This window comes from Cavia porcellus, unplaced genomic scaffold (genome assembly GCF_034190915.1).
Source record: "Cavia porcellus strain 051 isolate PalLab524CR breed Dunkin Hartley unplaced genomic scaffold, mCavPor4.1 scaffold_17, whole genome shotgun sequence".
Taxonomy (NCBI): Eukaryota; Metazoa; Chordata; class Mammalia; order Rodentia; family Caviidae; genus Cavia; species Cavia porcellus.
This window is the reverse complement of record NW_026947500.1, coordinates 25,036,358-25,058,771: the sequence shown is the minus strand read 5'-3', so window position 1 is coordinate 25,058,771 and position 22,414 is coordinate 25,036,358. Positions and strand designations below refer to the sequence as shown.

Sequence of the window (22,414 nt, the reverse complement as noted above, 5' to 3'; positions counted from 1 at the left end):
CGCGGTGCGTGCGGGCTCGAGAGCCATGGGCGGCGCTACCCGGCTGCCGCTACTGCCCCAAGGCGCCGGGATCCACGCACTACAATTCCCATCAGCTGGCTCCCTGGGCTACCGAGCCCTGGCGGTGGAGGTTGTAGTTCGCGCTCCCGGAGGGCGGCTTGCGAGGCGGGAGGGGCGGCCCAGCCGTGCGTCCTCGGGGTGACCTTCTCACTGATCCCACAGCTACCACTTAGTCGGGATCAGCTTCTTCATCCTGGGACTGGGCACCCTCCTTCCCTGGAACTTCTTCATCACCGCCATCCCGGTGAGGCTTGCCGCGGACTGCCAGCCTCAGGCCACAGCCACCCTCTGTTCCTCCGTCTGTCTGCCCTGGACCGAGGCTCACCAGGCGCGCTCCCCACCGCGCCGCCTTTGACTCCTCTGCATGCCCGTTTGTTGGCTGAAGCACGGAGTCTCAGAGAGAGGAAATGCCTTTCTCCTGGCCAGGAAAACCCGCATCTCAGGGCCAAGGCCAGACCCTTTGGGGGAGTCTGTGACCTGCAAAGGATCTACCACCCACCTCCTCAGTTTGTTATTTCTAGGCCAGTCACCCCAAAAGTGGTTTATGCACTCCTTTGGTTTTCTTTGCAATAGAATTAATTGCATTCATTTATTCAACAAACATTTAATGTGCAATTGCTTTGGACCAGGCAGTAAAGATATAGTGAATTCATAACAGAGGGATGTTAGAAACCCACCTTAGGAACCTTATTCACAAGGGCTATGAAAAAGCAGAAGTGTGGAATGTGCGTTATCTTTGAGATCTGGTTATTCTTATATATGCAGTGTGATAAATTTCTCTGGAATGCCTGGCTCCCTTTTGGGTCCTGGAAACCATAAGATGAATCAGCCTCTGCTCTTGAAAACAATATGGGACCAAAGTTATTAATAATGTAGCATGCCACCAGGGTGTGGTGGCCTGAGCCTGCAGAAGCTGAGGTAGAAGGATTGAAAGTTTAAGCCCAGGGTCCAGGGCTTTGGCTCAGTTGCACAAGTGCCTGCCTGACGAGGCCAGGTCGTGAGTTTGATCCCCAGTACCAAAAAAGTTGCCTAACTTAGTGAAACCTTGTCTCAGAACTTTAAAAATAAATAATTTTTAGGGCTTTTAAAAAAATTATCGAGAGCCAGGCATGGTGGCTCAAGTGTGTAATCCCAGCACTCGGGAGACTGAGGCAGGAGGATTGTTGCGCATTCGAGACCAGCCTGGGCTACAAAGTAAGCTCAAGGCCAGCCTGAATGCATAGCGAGACCCTGTCTCAAAAAGACAAAAAAAAAAAAATTTATCAATACGAGTGCCCTGAGTTCATTTCTCCAGTGCCAGGATTTGGGGAAACATGACACCTGCCATCCCTGACTTACAGTAGAGTGTTTTGGGTCTGCAGGAAAATATTCCTTCTGCTTTGTAAGAGAGGTTTGGGGTTGGGGATGTGTTTTTTGCTGTTGGTTTGGGTTTTTTTTTTTTTTTTTTCATTTTTTGTTTTTATCTGTACCAGGGATCGAACTCACAACCATACACTTGCAAGGCAGGTACTTATGCCACTGAGCTAAATCCCTAGCCCCCGGTTTTGGTTTTTTAAGATAAGACCTACTGTGTTGTCCAGGCTGGCCTTGAACTCACTGGGTAGCCCGGGTTGCCCTCAAACTTGCAGTCCTCCTGCCTTAGCTTCCCTAATACTGGGATTACTCCTAACTTTGTAGAAGAGACTCATAAACTGAGAGCAGAGTGGGCAAAGTATATGTGGGCCTGGGAGGATAGTAGAAGAGGAAAGGGCATTCCAGGTGAAGGCAAAAGATTATTCAAAAAAGACCCAAAGCTTGGGGTCCTAAAGTTTAGCAGAACAGAACAAGGAACAGGGCATAAAAGAGAGGCTGGGATCTGATTCTGAAGGCTCTCAAATGCTGTTCTAAAACCTTGGGACTTAGTGGAGTCCAGTGATGCACACTTGTAATCCCAGCTACTGACACAGGACTGCAGTTTCCAGGCCAACCTCCACAACTTACCAAAGGCCTGTCTCAATACAAAACAAAACAGGCAGAAGAGCTGGGGGTGCTGCCTAGTGCTCTGGGTGCTGCTTAGTGGCAGAGCACTTGTGTAGCTAGCATACACCTAGCCTGGGGTCCAGTCCCTACTATACAACAAAACAAAATGTCTTGGGCCTCTGCCCTGCAGGCAGAAGGTGGGAAAGGGGTTAAGCAGGAAATGACAGGATGTGTTCCAAAAAGAAAGCAGTGGGCCAGTAAGGAAAGCAGAACCTGGCTCAGGGTGAGTATGCATAAATCTGGAGGCTGCTGCAGGGATGAGGGTGGCAGTTTAGCAAGGCCAACACAGGGAGGTTCCTAAGGCTTGGGCTCTGTCCCAGACTTCAGCCAATCAAATCATTGCACATCCAGGGAGCTCTGACCCTGCCAAGGACTGGGGACAGTGCAAGGACAAGGCACCCATAGCCAAGCAATTGCTAGTGTGGCTGGGATGGTACCGTGGGGGATTCCTGATGCTACACCCCCCCCCCGCCCCAGTATTTCCAGGCGCGACTGGCAGGGGTCAACAGCACAGTCGGGACCTTGAGTTCCAACCACACGGGCCCCACAGACGCTTTCAGCTTCAACAACTGGGTGACACTGCTGTCCCAGCTGCCCCTGCTGCTCTTCACTCTCCTCAACTCCTTCCTGTACCAGTGGTGAGACCCTGCCCCAGGCCACCCACCCTTCCCCAACTTGCTCTGTACTGCCCTAACCCCACTGCCCTGCCCTTGGTAGAACCTCTTGCTTGCCTGCCCCTGCTGGGCCTCAGCCTCAGATGCCCTCTGCCCTTTCCAAGCAGCATCCCTGAGGCGGTGCGCATTCTGGGCAGCCTGCTGGCCATACTACTGCTCTTTGCCCTGACAGCAGCGTTGGTCAAGGTGGACGTGAGCCCTGGGCCCTTCTTTTCCATCACCATGGCCTCCGTCTGGTTCATCAACTGTGAGCACTTCTTTCCTCGTTTCCCCAGCTTTTCCCTGGAACATACAGGGCCCAGAAAGGGAAGACCAGCATTATCACCCAGATCCATGAAGAACAAACTGAGACCCAGAGGGACTGGAAAAGTCACCTGCTCCAGACCCCATAGTGACCTAGGACCAGCCCACAGGCCCTACTCCTATAAACCAGGGGCTGAGTCTCAGAAGGAAGGAATGTGGGGTGTTGCATCAGAATACCCGGGGTCCCCAGGAAAGTTCACCTCTGCTCACTGAGTCCACATTTGCCTGCCAGTGCCTCCTCCAGAATGTCCTTGAGGCCACCAGCTTGAGTGGTGGCCCCATGCATGCCCTCCACAGCATTCTGCGCAGTGCTGCAGGGAAGCCTCTTCGGGCAGCTGGGCACCATGCCATCTACCTACAGCACTGTCTTCCTCAGCGGCCAGGGCCTGGCTGGGATCTTTGCTGCTCTTGCCATGCTCCTGTCTATGGCCAGTGAGTAGACATGGAGGGCGGGGTGGCCTCTGGAGTTGGAGGAACTGAGCAGGTGTCTAAGAGGAAGCTGCCTGTGTGGAGAGAAGACTGGGGCTGGGGCTGGGGAGTGAGGCTCTTAGGGAGGCTCTCCAGTGAGGGAGAATGAACAGGTGAGGGCTGGGTTAACTTGGGGCTGCGGTAGGATTCCTAGGGATGACACCGGTACGTGCCAGCAGGATGAAGAAGAGGGCGGTAGTACTGAGATTCAGACAGATGAATTTGAATCTGTCTCACCCTTCACTGACTGGGGTCATTGGACAAGACATTTACCCTCTGTACCATCGTTGCCCTATGTAAATGGTGATAGGCTTCTGCTCGGGTTTAGCAGCCTGCCTAAGGTAAGAGAAAGCGTGTGGCACATAGTAAGAGAAAGTCACAGGTGGAAAGGGTGCTCCTGAGTTTGTCTGTGAAGGAAGAAGGAGAAGCTGGGAGATGGGCAGGAGTTAGAGAACCCCGTGGGACCAGCCGCCTCTCTGCAGCTGAAGTTTCTGTTACAGGTGGTGTGGATGCCCAGACCTCTGCCCTGGGGTACTTCATCACACCCTGCGTGGGCATCCTCATGTCCATCGTGTGTTACCTGAGCCTGCCCCACCTGGTGAGCCTGATACTGGGCTGGAGGACTCACAACAGGGCATCTCAGATGGAGCTCTGAGTCTGAGGCCCTGTGAGGGGAGGTAGAGGACATTTGTACTGGGCCTTGATTTCCCTAAAGGGTTAGCAATCATGGAACCCCAGCCTCCAAGCCAGTAGTGTGGGGAGAGATCCAGAGAATCTCACCTCAGGCACAGCTGACACTTCTGATCCTTGTACAGGAGTTTGCCCGCTACCATCTCACCAAGAAGCCCTCACAGGTGCCAGCTCAGGAACTGGAGACCAAAGCTGAGCTCCTACAGTCTGGTAAGTCCTGGGACCTGCAAGGGAGGTGGCAGACACAGAGGCAGTGTGAGCCAGCTTCTCTGGGAAGGATTGTCCTTTGTCCTTACTAAAACACCCTCCTTAGCAGCCTTGTGTGAGCAGAGGAAGAATATCACACAAGTCATCCCTGATGCCCTTTTGGTCTCTGATTTGCCAGTAGTCCCCTGCTGGTATGTTGTCACTGTTTCACTGATTCTCTTTTTTTTTAATTTTATTTTGTTTTTGATGGCACTGGAGATTGAATTCAGGGCCTTGTGCATGTTAGGTAAGCACTCTACCGCTGAGCTACATCCCGGGCCCTGGTCCCGGTTTCAGTGCTAGAATGCAATCCAAGCCCAGGTTTGTCCCCCCAGAACTACTGTTGTGTTGTTCAGAAAGAACCTGGAGAATATCTAGAAGTAGTAGTCTCCCTTACAAGCCTCTCCATGAAGCCAGGAGAGTTGTTTCTTTTATACAAAGGAGAGGCATTTCTCCACTTAATTGCTTTTGCATCTTTGCCAGAAATCAATTGTCTGGGTTTGTTTGTTTGTTTGTTTTGGTACTGGGGATTGAACTCACGACCTCGCACTTGCCAGGCAGACACTTATGCCACTGAGCTAAATCTCTGGCCCCTAATCAATTCTGTTATGTGATATCTATTTTGACACTTCATATTGGTACTTTGGTAGTCTGTCTATCTTGATATCAATGCCATTTTGTCATGATTGCTGTAACTTTATGACAAATCTTGGGATTGGGGAGGGTTGAAGCTCTAATTTTGTTCTTTTATCAAAGTTGGACTATTCTGAGTCTTTTGTATTTTCACAGAAATGTAAGAATCAAAATGTTAATCTTTATGAAAAATAATGCTGGCATTTTGATAAGGGATTGTGACTTCTGATCTTTATTATTTTCTTGTTTGCTTTTATTTTATTCTGTCTTTTAATTTCTTAAGAAAAGATATGAGGCTATTTCATAACTTTATTCTTTTTTAATAAATGTACTTGGTGTTAAAAGAAAAAAGGAGAGGCAGTAGAACTTCATGCATGCAAACTCTGGATCCAAATGCAACTGAATTTGAATCCACCTTATGTGGCCTTAACACCTGTAGCCTCAGTTCCTAATTTTTAAATTTTGTAAAAATCTTTTTGTTGTTACTGTTTTGAGATGGGGTCTTGGTGTGTAGTTCAAGCTGGCTTTGACTCACTGTGTAACCCAGGCTGGTGTCAAACTCATGGCAGTCCTCCTGCCTTAGCCTCCTAAGTGGGATTACAGATGTATGCCACCACCCCAGCTAGTCTCAGTTTTTTCACTTGCAAAGCAATGGCAATAAGAGAGCACAGTAAAAATGCTTATCCTGTTGCCTGGCACTTGTATGTGCTTAATCATTCGATGGTACATTGCCACCATAAATTCCCGTGCACTTGTGCTAGAGAACGGTCACTTGTTTTAACTGCTGGGAGTTTGCCCTTTTTTGGGCCTAGCTCTCAAGAAACCTGGGTCACAGGCATGGTCGCACCCTTCCCTCTTTCCCCAGATGAGAAGAACGGGATTCCCAACAGCCCCCAGAAAGCAGCCCTGACTCTGGATCTTGGCCTTGAGAAGGAGCCAGAGCCTGAGCCAGACGAGCCTCTGAAGCCAGAAATCCCTTCAGTCTTCATTGTCTTCCAGAAGGTTTGGCTGAGAGACAGTAATCAAACAATGTCCCTGGGAAGAGGCACAGATACCCTCCCCAGCCCTCCCCAGAGACTCTTAGACCAGAATGAAGCCTTAGTAGTCTTTTGTCCACCCCAAGGGTACATGGCAGGTCAGGAACACAGCTGACCAGGCCCAGGTGTCCTGCTGCTGGGCAGGGCTGGGGGAGGGCCAGGCTGTGTGCGGGGCCCAGGGCTGCCCCACCTGCTCACACCCCTGCCTCCGGCTCCCAGATCTGGCTGACGGCGCTGTGCCTTGTGTTGGTCTTCACAGTCACCCTGTCCGTCTTCCCTGCCATCACAGCCATGGTGACCAGCTCCACTGGCCCTGGGAAGTGGAGTGAGTGTTGGGGTACTGAAAAGGATGGGGGGGGGCAAAGTAGGTAGAGGGAACTGGGGAGTTAGGGACTAGGTGAATCGCCAGCCCTGTCTTTCCCCCAGGTCAGTTCTTCAACCCCATTTGCTGTTTTCTGCTCTTCAACATCATGGACTGGCTGGGCCGCAGCCTGACTTCCTACTTCCTCTGGGTGAGCACACCGGGCTGGGTGAGCCATGGTTTTAGGAAGCAGTTGAAGAGCGGAGGACATGAAAGCACAGACAGAGATGACTGTAACACTCCAGTTGGTCTGGCAGTAGAGCACCCCAAGTGGCCCTGGACCGCGCAGGTCGGCACTTGTACTGAGTTCCTCAACAGCAGGGGCCATGTCCAGCTGAGCTCTGTGGCCCCAGCATCCAACCCAGGGCCCAGCTGTCATGTTCCAAGATTGTCACAAAGTGGTTCCTGCACCCAGGGACAGGTTGGACAGGATTCCTGGTTTTTGTATTGCTTCTAGTCAAAAGGTTGTTTCTTTAAGTGAAACTTCCCGAGAAGACACAGTACATGCAGCAGACCAGAGAGGAGGGTGCTAGCTGTCCAGCTGCCCACCCTGCTCAGTCAAGCACTAAGTTACAGCTGGACAGAAGAGATACGCACCAGGCGTGGTGGCCCACACCTGTAATCCCAGCACTCAGGAGGCTGAGGCAGGATTCTTGCAAGTTCAAGACCAGCCTGGACTACTAAGTGAGCTCAGGGCCAGCCTGAACTGCATAGTGAGACCCTATCTCAAAAAGACAATAAATAAATACACTTGGCGTACTGTGCAGTAGTTTTGTGCAGTAGCACAGTAGGGTGACCATAGATAACAATACTGCAGTGTATGTTTCCTAAAAGCCAGCAGACAAGATTTGGCATATTTTTACCACAAACAAATGATACCTGCTGGAGGAGCTGGAGGTAATTGTTCTGACTTGAACATTACACAATGTATGCATGCATCAGAATATCATATGGTATCACACAAGTGTGTGCAGCTTTATCAAAAATTATCATTAAAGGAATTCCAGCTATTCCAAAGGGTTCTGTGGAACCCCCTAAGGCTCCCCTGGGAAGCCAAGTTTGAAAACCATGAACTCTGTCCACGCCCTTGTCCAGTTTTGCAATGCAGAGCGCACAAGGTAGATACTGGGAGAAGCCAAGGCTAGCTCCAGGCTGTCCCTGCTTGCTGAATGGCCTCGGCTCTTATTCCCAGAGGCCCCAGTACTAGATCCCCACTGGCTCATGGATAGGGCAGAAGAGGATGGGGGTGACTGATGGGTCTGTCCTGTAAGTGTCCAAAGTGCCCCTGGAACAGAGACCTAGCCCGGGGACTACGCTTACCTGAGCCTCTGCCACAGCCAGATGAGGACAGCCGACTGCTGCCCCTGCTGGTATGCCTGCGATTCCTGTTCGTGCCACTCTTCATGCTGTGCCACGTGCCTGAGCGGGCACGGCTGCCCATCCTCTTCCGGCAGGATGCCTACTTCATCACATTCATGCTGCTGTTTGCCATCTCCAATGGCTACCTGGTGTCCCTCACCATGTGCCTGGCACCCAGGTCTGGGGGAGCATTGGGGCGCATGCTGGGCTAGGGAGGGGGCTAGCTGTTGGAAAAGGAACAGCCATAATGCGGGGAAGCTGGCCCTTCTGCCCTGGCCAGCCCAGCTGGCTGTGCCGAGGCCTTGCTGGGTCTGAACTGGCCCCACACCTGGAGCTACAGATATACCTACCTACGTAGCCCTGGCACTGGTTCTGGGGCTGCCTCCTTGGGCCTCAGTTTCTCCATCAGTAAGACAGTGAATTGGACTGTTATCTCTCATAGCCCATCTCGCTCCAGAATTCTCTGTTGAAGGAGAACTGGTTTTGGTCAAAAGCAAAATTTGGAGATTTTTTTTTCCTCCAGAAGCAAAGAGTCGAGAATCTCGGGAGAGGAAAGGTAACGGCCAGTTTAGGGACACTCTGTCAACAAGTAAGGCAGTGGAATCTAAAATGCTATAGACAGGCCAGGAATATAGCTCAGTGGCATAAGCACCTTCCTGGCAAGTGTAAGGTCCTGAGTTCAATTCCTGGTACCAAAAAATAAAATCCTGCACAGGCAGCAAAGGCTAAGTGATGGCCTTGTCCTATGGCCTCGTTTTACAAGTGGGTAAAATGAGCTCAGACAGGCCAGATTACAGTGACACAGGGATGAGGTGAGGGCCTTGGAGCTGCTCCAGATCTGGGCCCAGTGTTTTCTAATAGCTCCTACTTCTGTGTGTTCCAGGCAGGTGCTGCCTCATGAGAGAGAGGTGGCTGGCGCCCTTATGACTTTCTTCCTGGCCCTGGGACTCTCCTGTGGAGCCTCCCTCTCCTTCCTCCTCAAGGCGCTGCTCTGAAGGGACCATCAGAACTCTGGGCAGCCCTCGCCTCAGTGCCCTTCTGGATCTGAGATGGAACCAGACCCAAGAGAAAGGATGAGCTGAACTCAGGCCTCCTCTGAACCTGGGCCCTTCACCTGCAGGTGGCCAGAATGGGCAGAAGCTGCTCTCTATCCCCAGCTGGTGACCACTTGTGTTCTGCAAGAAACAATCCACCACAGGGCATCCTTCCCCTCACCAGGGATGAGCTAGGCTGCAGAGGGACAGACTTCATGGAAGCAGGTGATCCGGGAAGATGGCACGGGGCTAGGGCCCTTCCTGCACCTGTTCATCAAGAAGCCACTTGCTGAGCTTGGGAGCAGAGCTGCCTACCTACAGTTTCTGCCATGCTGAGGGTGCGGCTGATATGGCCTCTACCTCCACTGTGAGAGAGAAGTGGAGCCCGGGCAGGAGCTACACCCACCCAAAGCCCAGCAACCCTGGGTATCATTCCCAGCCAGAGCAAAGGATGCTGAGGAAGTTGGGGAGGGAGTATTGAAGATCTGAAGGTGCTTAAAGGACCAGGTTCTGACCCTCAAAACAGTGTTTTCATGGCTAGCACTCCTGTCCTCACTCGAGCCCAGCTGGGCCTGGCTTCCAGAATGACAGTCTGCATGTGCTGACTGCACCTTACAGTTTGCAAAGGATCCCCACCCTACCTCCCTAATCCTTACTGAGACCCTTGGAAGAAGTCGAGCAGAGATTGTGTCTCCCAACTGCACAGGTAGGGAAAGTGAGTCCCAGGAGGAGTGAATGGTCTGGGGTAGAGCAGAGACACAGGCCCCATCGCCCACACCCTGCAGGTGCTATTCCTCCTGCCTGTCACCTGCTTCTTTTCCTTAAGGGGCTTTGGATGGGAGCCCTAAGCACATACTCCACCTTGTCACCCCAGTTCTCCCTCTGACCCTGTTCCCAGGTCTAATTACAGCCCATTCATTTGTATGATGCATTCAGTTTTTCTTTCCAAAGTGCTGGCTCATTTGGCTTCAGCAAGCTGGGTGGCATGGGCTATAGCAAGATAATCACCATGGTAGTTGAAATAATCCACAGGGCAGACCCTCAGGTGGGTTCATTCCTTGGATCACTGTTCACAGATACCTGCCCTGGGCCAGGCCTTGGCTGGCTGGCTGAAAAGGGGAGCTGCCCTGCTTCCAAAGCCACAGGAGACAGAGTAGCCTGTGCTGGGACATGTGAGGGCCTCCAGAAGCTTATTAAGATAGGAGCCCAGAAGACTGCGCTGCTAACACTACCTACGGGACAGGCCAGGCAATCTGGAGGAGACTCCCCAGCTGGGCCTGGAGGGATGAAATTGAGTTCTTGGTTGAGTTGGAGAGACACTCTCATCAGAGGTGCCAGACAATGGAAGGCGTAAACATGGACTGTCCAGTGAGGACTGCTACAAGGGTTCCTAGGGGAGGAGAGAAGGATAGGGAAGGATGAGTGCAGGTTGGGGTCAGGTGATAGAGGGTCTTACGTGCAGCAGTAAGGGGCCTGGCTTCATCCTGCAGCAATGGAGGACAGAGTCAGCTTTGTACTTTACAGGGAGTCACAGGTTGCATGGGGCAAGAGCAGAGAGACCATGGCTGGGTGATTTCCAGCAGACAGAGAGAGGCGGGTCCAAGAAATAGGAGTCCATGTAGTCCTGTGGTTAAGGTCAGAGGCTGGCACAGCGTCCCAGGCTCCAGATCTTTACTTTCTAGCCCTGGGGACCTGGGACCTGCCTAAGCATGAGGCACTGGAGTTCAGACTTGAGATCCTGGGCAAAACCAGAGCTGGAGTCCCGGGACTCTCGGAAGGCTTCCAGACTTGGCTGGACCTTCTGACTGGGACTCGGGGGACAGGGCCAATACTTGGTAGGTCCCCTTCTCCTTCTCTGCCTTTAGAGACAATTGTTTATTGCACCCCCAAAACCCCCTAGACCTTCCAGACCAACTTGGGGCTAGGAGGGTAGAACTGGCAGCCTGAGGAAGCCAACTGGGCTCACTTGTTGCCTGGGTAAATCTCAGAGTGAGCTGAGCAGTGAAGGATGGGACCCAGGAAGAGGACATTCACCCAAAGGTGTCCTTCTGAGGTTACAACCTGGAATTCCATCTTGCCATCTGAAGACCCAGCCCAACCTTCCTATTAGGTCAAGAAGCAGCTGGCTTTTGTTTTTTGGGGTTTTTTGTTTGTTTGTTTTTGAAGGTAGTAAAATACAACAGAACAAGACAGAACAAAGCCAGTCAAGACAATGCAATGAGATTGGTACAGAACTTCACAGCAGGTTACCAGGATAACAGTAATTGGTACCCTAGTGTATCTCATTAGCTTCACAATAGTTGTCCATTCAATCAGGTATAGCAAAATCAAACCAAGAACAGAACACTATAAAACCTATCAAAAAGAATATTGAATAGTGCAAAACAAGCAGAACAAAGCAAAACAGTGAAAACTATATTTGCCTTCAAAGAGAAGATAGAAGGAAATCCCCCCATGTTTGCTATATTGCATACTGTTATCCTCCCAAGAGATGCTCAGACCTCTGGCTCCTAGTTGCTAATGGGTGAGGGGGGGAATGGGATGTCTGATTATCAACCCAAGCTGTAGGCCCACAGGAGACACTGACTGGTTCTCTTCCGGGCTCGCCTGCTGCTCGTTCTTGCCTCGGCCACTTACTAGGAAAGGAGGCGTGTTACTTTCTTGCTCAGTACCCTAAGTTCCAACGTGGCTGGATCTCAGGAGATGCTGACTATAGGTTCTCTTCCAGGCTCGCCTGCAACAAAAGTTGACTTTTGTTATGGGAACAAATACATGAACTTCTAGGCGTGGTGGCACATTCCTGTAATCCCAGCACTCAGGAGGCTGAAGGAGCCAATTGTTGCAAGTTAGAGACCAGCCTGGGCTACAAAGTAAGCTCAAGGCCAGTCTGACCAAATAGCAAGACTCGGTCTCAAAAAAGTATCAAAAAAAAAAAAAAAAAAGAAAAGAAAACTTGGACTAATGTGCTACATCTGTCATCCCTTTCCGATGCCCATTTCCAGCTAGTGCCACCTCCCTAGTTCAGACACATTTCTACCAACAGGCCCAGACTCTTAAACACAGTCAGTTTCAGCCAGTAAACCCTTGGAGGAGGCTCTGTGGAGGGTCAGAAATCTGAAGCCTTATGTCCAAGCTACTGACCATTTTATGACAAGAAAACTAGTTAGCACTTTGGAAGGGGCATGGGGGAGGGAACTCAGGGCCTTTGCCCTGAGCTATATCTCCAGGCCTTTTATATTTTTTAAAAATTTGAGACAGTGTCTCACGAAGTCATTGAATTACCTCACTGAACTAGAACTTGCAGTCTTCCTGCCTCGCCTTCCTATAGTGTTGGGATTACAGGCATCTGTCCCAGCTGGTTACAGTTCTATGTAAGAAGCATTTGAGCCAGGTGTGCTGGTGTACACCTGTAATCCTAGCACTTGACTAAGCAGGAGGATTGCTGCAAGTTTGAGGCCAGCCTGGGCGACACAGCAAGACCTTGTCACAAAAAAAAAGAAGAAGAAGCATTTGGGCATTTGACATGATCTTCTGCTTCCCGACCCATACACCCTGGTACATTAAAAGGAACAGGTCTTGGTGGGGGAGGGTCACTGGCATGACAAAATGGGACATTGCTTTGTGGTCACTGGAATTGTCATACTATTCTAAATGGAGATGGAGCCAAGTAGCATACCTATTTGCTTTCTTACTTTACCTTCTCAGGGCTTCTTGACCAAAACATATTTAGCTAAGATTACCTGGCTGAACCTTGGCTTTTCCTCACATACCTAAAGACTTCGTGAAGCAGAAGCCCTGGGCACTAACATCCCCATTTTACAGATGAGTAAAGGTTCCAGGTTCCACAGGCTATAAGCAGTGACATAGAAAGTTCCAAGGGCTCACCCCTTCAAAGACACTGAGAAGATGAGTAAGAACTGTTAGAACCAACTTCATTGGAACTTAGCTAGAAAATAGTCCAAGCTTACCACAGCAAGTGAATCCTGGATCAGGAAAGAGGCAACTAAAAATGAGAGGAGAGTTTTACAGCATTTTATTTCCCCTTGTCATGCTGGTGGTGGCTGTGAAGATGGGATTCTCAGGGGAGGACCCTGGTCTTTAATTCCAGAGGGAGCAGAGCAAACCTTGTTCTAAAAGAATGGAACTTAGGGGGCTGGGGATTTAGCTCAGCAGCATAAGTGCCTGTCTTGCAAGCAGGCAGTCGTGAGTTCAATCCCTGGTTCAATAAAAAGGAAAAAGACAAAAAAAAAAAAGAAGAAGAAGAAGAAGAAGAAGAATGGAACTTAGCTGTTCAGGCCTGTCCAGGGGCTGCATGAAAGGCTGGTACCAGGCACTCAGGTTTGTTTCGCCAAACTCAAAAGTCTCAGGGTAGAGCCTGGCATAGTACTGCATCCCTATAATCCCAGCATTCTTTGAGGCTGAGACAAAAAGTTGCAAGTTCGGTTCAAGCCCAGCCTGAGCAAGTTCGTGACTTAACAAGACCTTTTCTCAAAAAATAAAAAGGCTGGGGATGTAGTAGCACAAAAGCCCTGGATTTAATCCTCCATACCACAACAAAATCAATCAATCTCAGGACAGAAAGCTTCTACCCAGAGCCTCTGCAAAACAGTGAAAGGCAAATTAACAACTCATGCTGTCTGGAGAAAATATTATAGATAAGACAAACAGACATGCTGAAAAGTCTGGGAGAAAAGCTGGTAGGGAAACCAGAAGTTCCCTCAAATTTCAGGGAGCTGGGCATGGTGGCACACACCTATGATTCTAGCACTGAGGAAGCTGAGGCAGGAAGATTGCTGTGAATTTGAGATCATCTTGGGCTACGTAGTTTAAGATCAACCTGAACTGCATTAAGGAGACCCTCTCTCAAAGAAATTTTCAGGAAATTTAGAAAGTCATTCTCCCATATTACAAGTCTGCCCTCCAGTTCAGATAGTCTATCCTTAGTTTCTTTCAAGCTGTTATGCCAGTCTTCTATAGACTTCTTAGTATCTTGGTAGTCCCTTTGGACCTGCTTCACGTATTCTATGCTTTTCTCTGTTTTCTCCATCAAACAATTCTCCCCTTTTTTTCTGTTCTTCCATTCCACCACCTGTTTTTTCTTGGGTGGTACTTAGCATTTCTCTAACTATTCTGCATACTTCTAGCTTCAGGTCATTGATAACTTCATTCCTGAATTGGTCTATGAGGCTCTCTATATGGTGCCTTATGTGTATTGGTGTGGTGTCTGCTATTGCCTGTTTCTCAGAATTGGGGGCCAAGGAGCCCTTCTTGTTGCTGCCTCTTCCCATGCTGCCTCTTCTTCTCTGTTCCTTATATATGCAAGCTTATATAAGAGGCCCAGCTTCTCTCCCAGTCAGCCACAGCCTGATCGAATTGCGCCAGTTAGGTGTTCCCGCTCACCACTGCGCACCAGGGAGTTACGGACCGGGCAGCCTACGCGTCTCCCCTCCCGGCCACCATCAGGCTCTGGGATCTGGGTTGGGACAGCCTACCAGGTCTGCCGGCAGCGTCACGCAGGCCAGGCACTTTTCACCAATCCCGCCCGAGAGGGGGATGTGTGGCTGGAGTCGCCACCACGCCCTGCTCCCGCAGGACTGCTCGGGCCCAGAAAGTCCTCTGCTGGAGTCAAACTGTGGTAGAGTGTCAGTTTCTCTCACTCACCTCACCACAAGTCAGTGCACGCCTCCCTGCCGTTCGCAGACTCCCATTCCCAGAGCTTCTGCGCGTCTCTCTCCTTGCCGAGCCACTGTAGAGGCAGCCAGCCGCCGTGCGGCGGGAAACCCAATCGCGGCTTACAATGGCGCGGGGTCCAGCCTCCACACCAAGGCTTTTCTGTTCCTGTTTTAGCACCAGGACTGCATTCCAAGTTGGTTTCTCTCAGCCCAGTTCGTTCCTGAGTCAGCAGAGCATATCTCCACCTGCTTATGTCTCCTTAGTCTGCACCATTCCTGGCTTCTGAGCCGAGTCTTTCAGAGAGCCTCCGGTAGTTGCTGTTATCTGTCCGCCATGTTCTCCCGGAAGTCTCCCCAATATTTTGTTTATCAATACAATAAACAGCTGACTGCTCCATAGAAACAATGGTGATCAGAAGGCAGTGGAATAGCATAGCAAAGTTCCAGGAAGAGCTGTCAGCCAAGAATGCTACATCCGGGCAAACCACCTCTCAGAAACGAAGGAGAAGCCTGGTGTGGTGGCACACACTTCTAATCTCAGCACTTTTGAAACCAGGCAGAAAGACTGTGGTTAGCTCCAGGTCAGCCTGGACTACACAGTGAGTCCCTTTTTTAGGGGGGTCCAAATCAAACCAAGAAAAGGAGAAATTAAGATATTCTCAGGTCAACAAAATGGGGAGTTTTGGTTACTAATGGCCCTTTCGTACAAAAAAATGCTAAAGGAAAAAATAAAAAGGATCTCAGACAGTAACAGAAAGTCACATGAAGAAATAAAGAATACCACAAATCACAGGTGTGTATAAAATCCATTCTTTTTTTTTGGTACCAGGATGGAACTCACAACTGCACGCTTGCAAAGCAGGCACTTATGCCACTGAGTTAAATCCCTGGCCCTTAAAATCCATTCTTACTGTATTTTTGGTGTGTAACTTCTCTCTTCTTTCTTATAAAAGACATCCATACAACAATTAGAAATATATTAATGGGCACACTATGAATGAAGATGAAATTTTAGAGTGGGAGGGATGGAGCTGTACAGGAGTACAGTTTTATACATTATTGAAGCGAAGGCGATATTAATTCAGAATATGTTATTAACTTAAGCATTAATCTAATCTCAAATGTAAACACTAAGAAAATATACAGAAAAGCTAATAGGAAAGACATCAAAACATATACTATAAAACAAAAAGAAAAGCCCCACTAAATAGAAAGTAGTAACTAAGGAAATGAAGAAAAATATGTAAGACACATAGAAGACAAATACCAGCCAGGTGTGGTAATGCACACCTGTAATTCCAGCCCTTGGGTAGGTGAGACAGGAGAATTACAGTGATTTGAAGCCCAATAGCGTATCTCACAGAATTAGAGAAAACAATCCGAAAATTCACTTGGAACCAGAAAGAGACCTAGAATAGCAAAGGCAATCCTAGATAACAAAGACAAGACAGGGGGCACCACAATTCCTGATTTGAAATTATACTATAAAGCTACTGTGATAAAAAAAAAAAAGGACAAAAAAAATAGACCTCAAGATCAATGAAACAGATTACAAGATGTAGAAACAACTCCACACATACTTAGCCACTTTATCTTTCACAAGGGTGCCAAACACATTCACTGGAAGAAAGATAGCCTCTTTAACAAATAGCACTGGAAAAATTGGCTCTGCACATGCAGAAGATTAAAAGTTAACCCATATATTTTACCACATACCAAGCTAAAATCAGAATGGATCAGAGATCTTAATATTAAAACAGAAACGTTAAATCTGCTGGAAGATAGAGTAGGTAAAGCTCTTAAAGACATTGGAGTAGGCAAAGACTTTATGAACAGGAAGGATCGCAAAGAATCAACAGCTGGGATCTCACCTTGCTGAAAAGCCTTTACACAGCAAGAGAAACTACCAACAGAGTGAAAAGACAACCCACAATGTGGGAGAAAATGTTTGCCAGTTGTTCCTCAAAGGATTACTATCAAGAACATATAAAGAAGTCAAAAAATCAATCCTCCCAGATTTAAAGACCCAGTCCAAAAATGAATACACACTTCTCAGATGAAAAAATACGAACAGCAAATAAGTACGTGAAAAATGTTCGACATCACTGGTCATTCGAGAAATACAAATTAAACCAACACTGAGATTCCACTCCACCCCAGAAAGAATGGCTACTATCAGTGAAACATTCAGTAGGTTAACCTGAAGGGGAGGGACCAGCAGAGGCTGCCCAGGTCTGTGTCTCCCTAGTACACTGCAGTGGGCGGGAACACCTAGCAGGCGGATTCAAACAAACTGCAACAGACAAAGAGAAAAAAAAACCTGAGCCTCCTACATATGCTTGTATGGAAGGAACAAAAAGTATGGGAAAAGGGAGCAACAAGAAAGGGTCCTCAGTCCCCAATCCTGAGAACACTGATCCAGGAAAGGTAAAAGCAAAAGAGAATGAAGACAGAAAACATGCAATATCAGACACAGCACGTATAAATATAAAATGGTATCTCTGGAGCCTCATAGACAAGTTCAAAAATGAAGTATTTAATGAAATAAAGCAAGAAATAAGTAGAATAGTTAGAGAAATGCTAAGTACTACCCAAGAAAAACCAGATGGTGGAATGGAAGAACAGAAAAAAAGGGGAGAATTGTTTGATAGAGAAAACATAGAATACATGAAGTAGGTTCACAGAGATTACCAGGAAACTAAAAACTCTATTGAAAACTGGCATAACAGCTTGAAAGAAACTAAGGATAGATTATCAGAACTGGAGGACAGATTTGTAAGGTGGGAGCATGAAATGAAAAACTTCTTTTTTTTTTGAAATGAAAAACTTCTTAAAAATAACTTTTTAAAGAATTCTTAAAGAAATAACTTCTTAAAGAATTCTTTAAGAATAACTTCTTAAAGAAAACAAACAGCAATAATACAAAGACTAGAAGATGACAAGAGGATCTATAACTTAAGAATTAAGAACATAAAAGAAGTAGGGACTCAAACAAATGAACTACAAAAGCTATTCACAGAAATAATCCAGGAGAATTTCCCTAATTTAGCAAAAGGTAAAGATACTCAGATGTATAAGGATACAGGACCCCAGCTACCTACAATCCAAACAGAGCTACACCCAGGCATATAATAATCAAAATTCCAGAAATCCAATATAAGAACAGAATATTAAAAGCCGTCAGAGACAAGAAACAGACCACTTACAAGGGAACACCCATCAGAATTACAGCAGACTTCTTGGCACAAACCATCAAATCACGAAGAGCGTGGAGGGAAATAATTCAAGCTCTGAAAGATAATAATATCCAGCCAAGATTGATATATCCTGCACAACTATCTCTGGAAATTGATGGAAAAACAAGGTGCTTCCAGGATAAAGAGGAACTAAGAGAATATGCAACCACCAATTCAACTCTACAGAGAATACTGCAGGATATTCTAAAAATGAAAAATACCAAGATTCCAGAAACAGTGGCAGAGCGGCCACAATGAATGGAGCAGAAAGCGAAATGAAAAGGACAAACTGACAACTAGTGACAGAAAAAAAGCTCAACAGAAATGAGGCAGAGAAGGTTGGATGGTAGGAACAGCTATTTTGGAGAAAACAAGACATCATAATAGGTAGTGCTGATTTATTATCCTCTTGTTTTGAAGTCCCATCAAGCTTTTGTTCTTCTGTCTCTATCAGTTTTAACGTGTTGTATCTTATTGGATTTTATTATATGTGATAATATAAACAAAAACTTCTATAGACAAGGAGATTATACAGAAACCATTGTTCATTTTCTGTTAGTTGATTCTAAATACCCTGTAATACTGTCATTCTCTTGAACGGTTTTACATTGTCTTGATATGTTTGATGCTACAGTATACAAAGTTATACCCAAAGATTTTAAGGGAAGAGACACTATGGTAACTGCTATTATGTCGAGATTATCTTGTGGTGAAACACTATTTTGTTTAATGTTATGTTTTGACCTGCACTGTTTTGTCATTATGCCCTCTTTTTTATCTCAATGTCCTTTTTATTATCTACCTTTTCATTTTTATCCTTTTAATTAAGGGAAAAATAAATAAAAAATAACAGGATATATTATAGTAACCCACTTTGATTTCCTATTAACTTGATTTGAAACTCTGTATTGCTCTCACCATCTTGTTTTGACTGATTTTACTCTATTCTGTTATGCTAGATAGTACCAAGTTTGTAAGTCTAGGCAACAACTATGAAGACAATAAGATACATTGTGACACCCATTCTGGTTGACTATTATCTTCTTTTGAAGTCCTCTAATGTCTCCAATGTTTTGGTTTTATTGGTCTTATTCTTTACTGTTTTGTTCAATTTTATTATAACTGATGATATAGGCAATTCTTTTTAAGATAATGAGGCATTATGGTAACCATTGTTGATCACCTTGTATTTTGTTTTTACATTATGTATTATGTCCATCCTTTTGATTTGACTGACTCTGTCCTGGTATGTCACATTTGGTTTTACTTTCTTCAAAAAAAAAGTAATAAGAACTGTAGGAGTAATAAAACCCAAAATGTGTAATTGTCATTGTACAAAAGAAAGGAAAAGAAAGTTCTCTAAAAGATATAACTGCATATATATTTAAGTGTATACGATAGATAACCATATTACTGAGTTTTGTTGGATTATTGAACAAAACTGTTTGCAGTCTCACTGTTTGAAATTCCCTCTATATGCTTTAATTTTGTAACTTCAACAACTATTTCTAAGATGACAATATGTAATTAACTAGTGATTTCCTACTGTTTATTTTTTCTGAAATTCTGTATAACTTGTACCCTTTTTCTGTTTTTTTTTCTTTTTTCTCCTTAAATAAAATTTAAAAAAAAAAAAAAAGAATGGCTACTATCAAGAAATCAACCAATAACAAATGCTGGAGGGGCTGGGGAAAGAGGAGCCCTTCTCCACTGTTGGTGGGAATGCAGACTGATGTAATCATTGTGTCAAAGTGTGGAAATTACTCAAAAAACCAGGACTAGAGGTCCCATTTGACCCAGCTATTCCCCTTTTGGGTACCTTTCAAAAAGAATTAAAAACATTATACCACAGTGACATATGTGCACCCATGGTATTGCGTGCAGATGTTTTGTGCTCTGGGTGAATGATTTGGGGATGACAACACACGTGTGTAACATTGTTACCCTCTGATTGACACGTTTTGAAATTTTGTTTTAGATTTTTCTTCTTTATTTTTCTTCAAGAAATAAAATGGATTTGAAAAGAAAAAAATGAACCAGAGACAAAAACCAAATACATATTTCTTATTATATCTCACTATTTTCTATAATACAAACAGGCCTCGTCCTATCAGTGGAAGACCTTAAAAAAAAGGTAAATTCTTGGGGCTGAGGGTTTAGCTCAGCAGCAGTGATGTTAAGTGCCTGCTTGACAAATGCAAAGTTGTGAGTTCCATCCCCGGCACCAAAAAAAGAAAGAAAAAGTAATTCTGGCTCCAGACGGTCCTCACACTTCACCCTCAGACCTGACCTGAACCGAGCCTGCTAGCTTGCTCTGTACAGTTCCGACTTGCCAGCCCTAGCAATCACAGGAGCCAATTCAACCACTCACTTGGTGTCACATGCACACCGTTGGTTCCTGTTCTCTAGAGAATCGCAACCCAAACTCAATCCCTGGGGAGAGTCAGAGGGTGATCTATAGGGAAGCCACCAGCAGTTCCATTCTACCACTGACATTCTTTTCTGCCACAACCACAATCTCTTCCAGCCAGGTGTCTCTAGTCACAGCAGCAAACTCTGGGCTGCTGTCTGAACCTTCTGTGTGGCTACCCTCGATCAAGTCACTTTATCAAGACCTAGTCACCACTTTATAGTCTCCCCTTACACTAGGCACCTTGACGTTATGTCACAAGAATCTTACCTAATCATTCAACAAACATACTAATGCCTGCTAGGTGCCCAGTATGGAGTGTGGGGGACAGATGACCAGGTAAACTTTATGGTTGAAGCAATAATTGGATATCATGTGAAACTCAAATGCTCAAAGGGTTGGAGGGGGTATGATTTGACACCTTTGGCAAAGACTTTGTTTGGCAGAGAAGACACTCTGGTGCTCTGACCAGCTATCATCCGGTGAGAATGTAGGCCTGGCAGTGCTGGCTCTCAGAATCCAAGTTGGAAATTGGAAATTAGAAATGTGGATTCTACATAACCTCTCCTGGTTCACACAAACTGTTAATGTGACTCAATGTTCTGCAGTTGTTCCACTGTGGACTGAACCCAGGGCTTTTGCACTGAGCCACAACCCTAGCCCCCATTCCACCCACTTTGTTTAGACAGGTCTAGGTAAGTTGCTAAATTGCCTAGGCTGGGCTTGAACTTGCAATCCTCCTGCCTCAGCCTCTCAGAGTGCTAAGCTTACAGGCCCAGCTTCAAACTATTGTTTTTATACACTGACCAAGGCAAAAAAATAAAATAAAATAATATATATGGCACCAAACCTGGCTTCTGAACCACTTGTTTATAAGGCCTGAGTTGAAGAGACCTGCACTTGCCTGCCCCCTTTCTCCTGGCACTTGTCCCCTGTGAAAACCTTCAAGGACACTACCTGCATGTCCAGGGCCCCTGTGCCTAACCAGACTGGCAGGGAGCAGGTAGGTGTTAATGCACCAAACTGCAAATATGAATCTTTTGATCGCTCTTCCTCCCTGCTTCCTGTGGAACAGGGTGAGTACATATCCTATCCTGGCATTGGATGTCTTTCACCGTCTGTCCCAATGCCTCTTTTCAAGCAAGATACACACATAGTGCTGTGCCCTATAGAGCACTCTGATTTGGCCAAAAAGATAGCATGGATGCAACATCTCATTGTTACAGTCAGTGGGTCAGAAGGTTGTCCACAAGTGCTTAAGTGCTTTCAGTGTATAGTAGCTGGCGTTGCAATGTTCTGCATGTGTGTGTGTGTGTGTGTGTGTGTGTGTGTACATGCACACATTGGGAAGAAAGAATGTTGTTAGGAGAAGTGCTGGGAAGAGGGGAGGAATCAGTAGGCCTAATTCAAAGACTACTAACTACCTGAGGAGGAGGAGGTGGGGGGTCTGTATTTCCTGCAGATGACATATTGACCCCCGACTTGCCACTAGCCAGAATCCCAGTACCGGTCATAAATACCACCAACTCCTGGGTCCTCTTTCTAAGGAGAAAGAAAATCACATCCATCTACTTTCTGCCCGTAAGGTTTTTATACCTGAAGAATGAACGCCAGGGGATACGTTGTGCACAATATAACATAGGGCAAGGTTTTGGACAGAATCTCACTGTTATGCCCAATTCAGTTTTCTTCAGCTCGCTACATCCGGATGGACCACATGTGGAAAATTAAGAAACTTTCCCCTTTGTAAAATATGACCGACGAGGATGGGATTCGAACCCACGCGTGCAAAGCACAATGGATTAGCAGTCCATCGCCTTAACCACTCGGCCACCTCGTCCCACGCTTTGTTCTTCTTTCCACATTTCCTTATCTCTCATCGTCTCTGAATCTTCGGGTTCCCATCACTTACCTCTTACCACCCGTCTGGTAGGACTCAGGAGGGGAAGTAACAATGGAAAGAAAGGAGCTGTTTTGTCTTCTTTCAGCGCGCTTCTGCCGGGAACCGCGCCATCCTTCACTAAGCAGCTGCGGAGCTCTGGCACAATTTCCCCTCTGAGTCCTGGCGTGCGCGCCAGGGTTGCGGGACACGCTGGGTCCAGGGGGTTGCACACTGACCAAGAGGAAGGGGCGCGTGTCCCAGAGCACGCGGGCACAGTAGCAGTAGCAGTGGCAGAGGGGCCGCAGGATCGCGGCGGCATCGGCGTTCGCA

At 46.9% G+C, this 22,414-nt stretch overlaps 1 protein-coding gene, 1 long non-coding RNA gene and 1 other non-coding gene across 4 annotated transcripts in view; 1 reads left to right on the top strand and 2 right to left on the bottom strand.

The window, feature by feature from the left end:
* Slc29a2 (solute carrier family 29 member 2) overlaps positions 1-9,808 on the top strand; it is a 9,999-nt gene extending 191 nt beyond the window's left edge. The window contains exons 2-12 of one of the 2 annotated variants that reach the window (XM_003468266.5): positions 223-304; positions 2,557-2,717; positions 2,861-3,000; positions 3,354-3,488; positions 4,025-4,122; positions 4,340-4,424; positions 5,959-6,095; positions 6,350-6,455; positions 6,557-6,642; positions 7,829-8,028; positions 8,734-9,808. In XM_003468266.5, the coding sequence (XP_003468314.1) occupies positions 223-304; positions 2,557-2,717; positions 2,861-3,000; positions 3,354-3,488; positions 4,025-4,122; positions 4,340-4,424; positions 5,959-6,095; positions 6,350-6,455; positions 6,557-6,642; positions 7,829-8,028; positions 8,734-8,845 (1,342 nt within the window). In that variant the 3' untranslated portion in view covers positions 8,846-9,808. Of the gene's footprint in view, positions 1-222; positions 305-2,556; positions 2,718-2,860; positions 3,001-3,353; positions 3,489-4,024; positions 4,123-4,339; positions 4,425-5,958; positions 6,096-6,349; positions 6,456-6,556; positions 6,643-7,762; positions 8,029-8,733 lie in introns of both variants that reach the window. The other variant, XM_063227564.1, reaches the window with a different exon arrangement.
* LOC134470890 (uncharacterized) lies at positions 649-22,414 on the bottom strand. Its single transcript, XR_010040094.1, has 4 exons — positions 22,115-22,414; positions 6,321-11,618; positions 4,305-4,438; positions 649-3,035 (listed from the first exon to the last, which is right to left on the bottom strand). It is a non-coding gene; the product is annotated as an uncharacterized LOC134470890 (long non-coding RNA).
* Trnas-gcu (transfer RNA serine (anticodon GCU)) lies at positions 21,961-22,042 on the bottom strand. The gene has a single exon. It is a non-coding gene; the product is annotated as a tRNA-Ser (tRNA).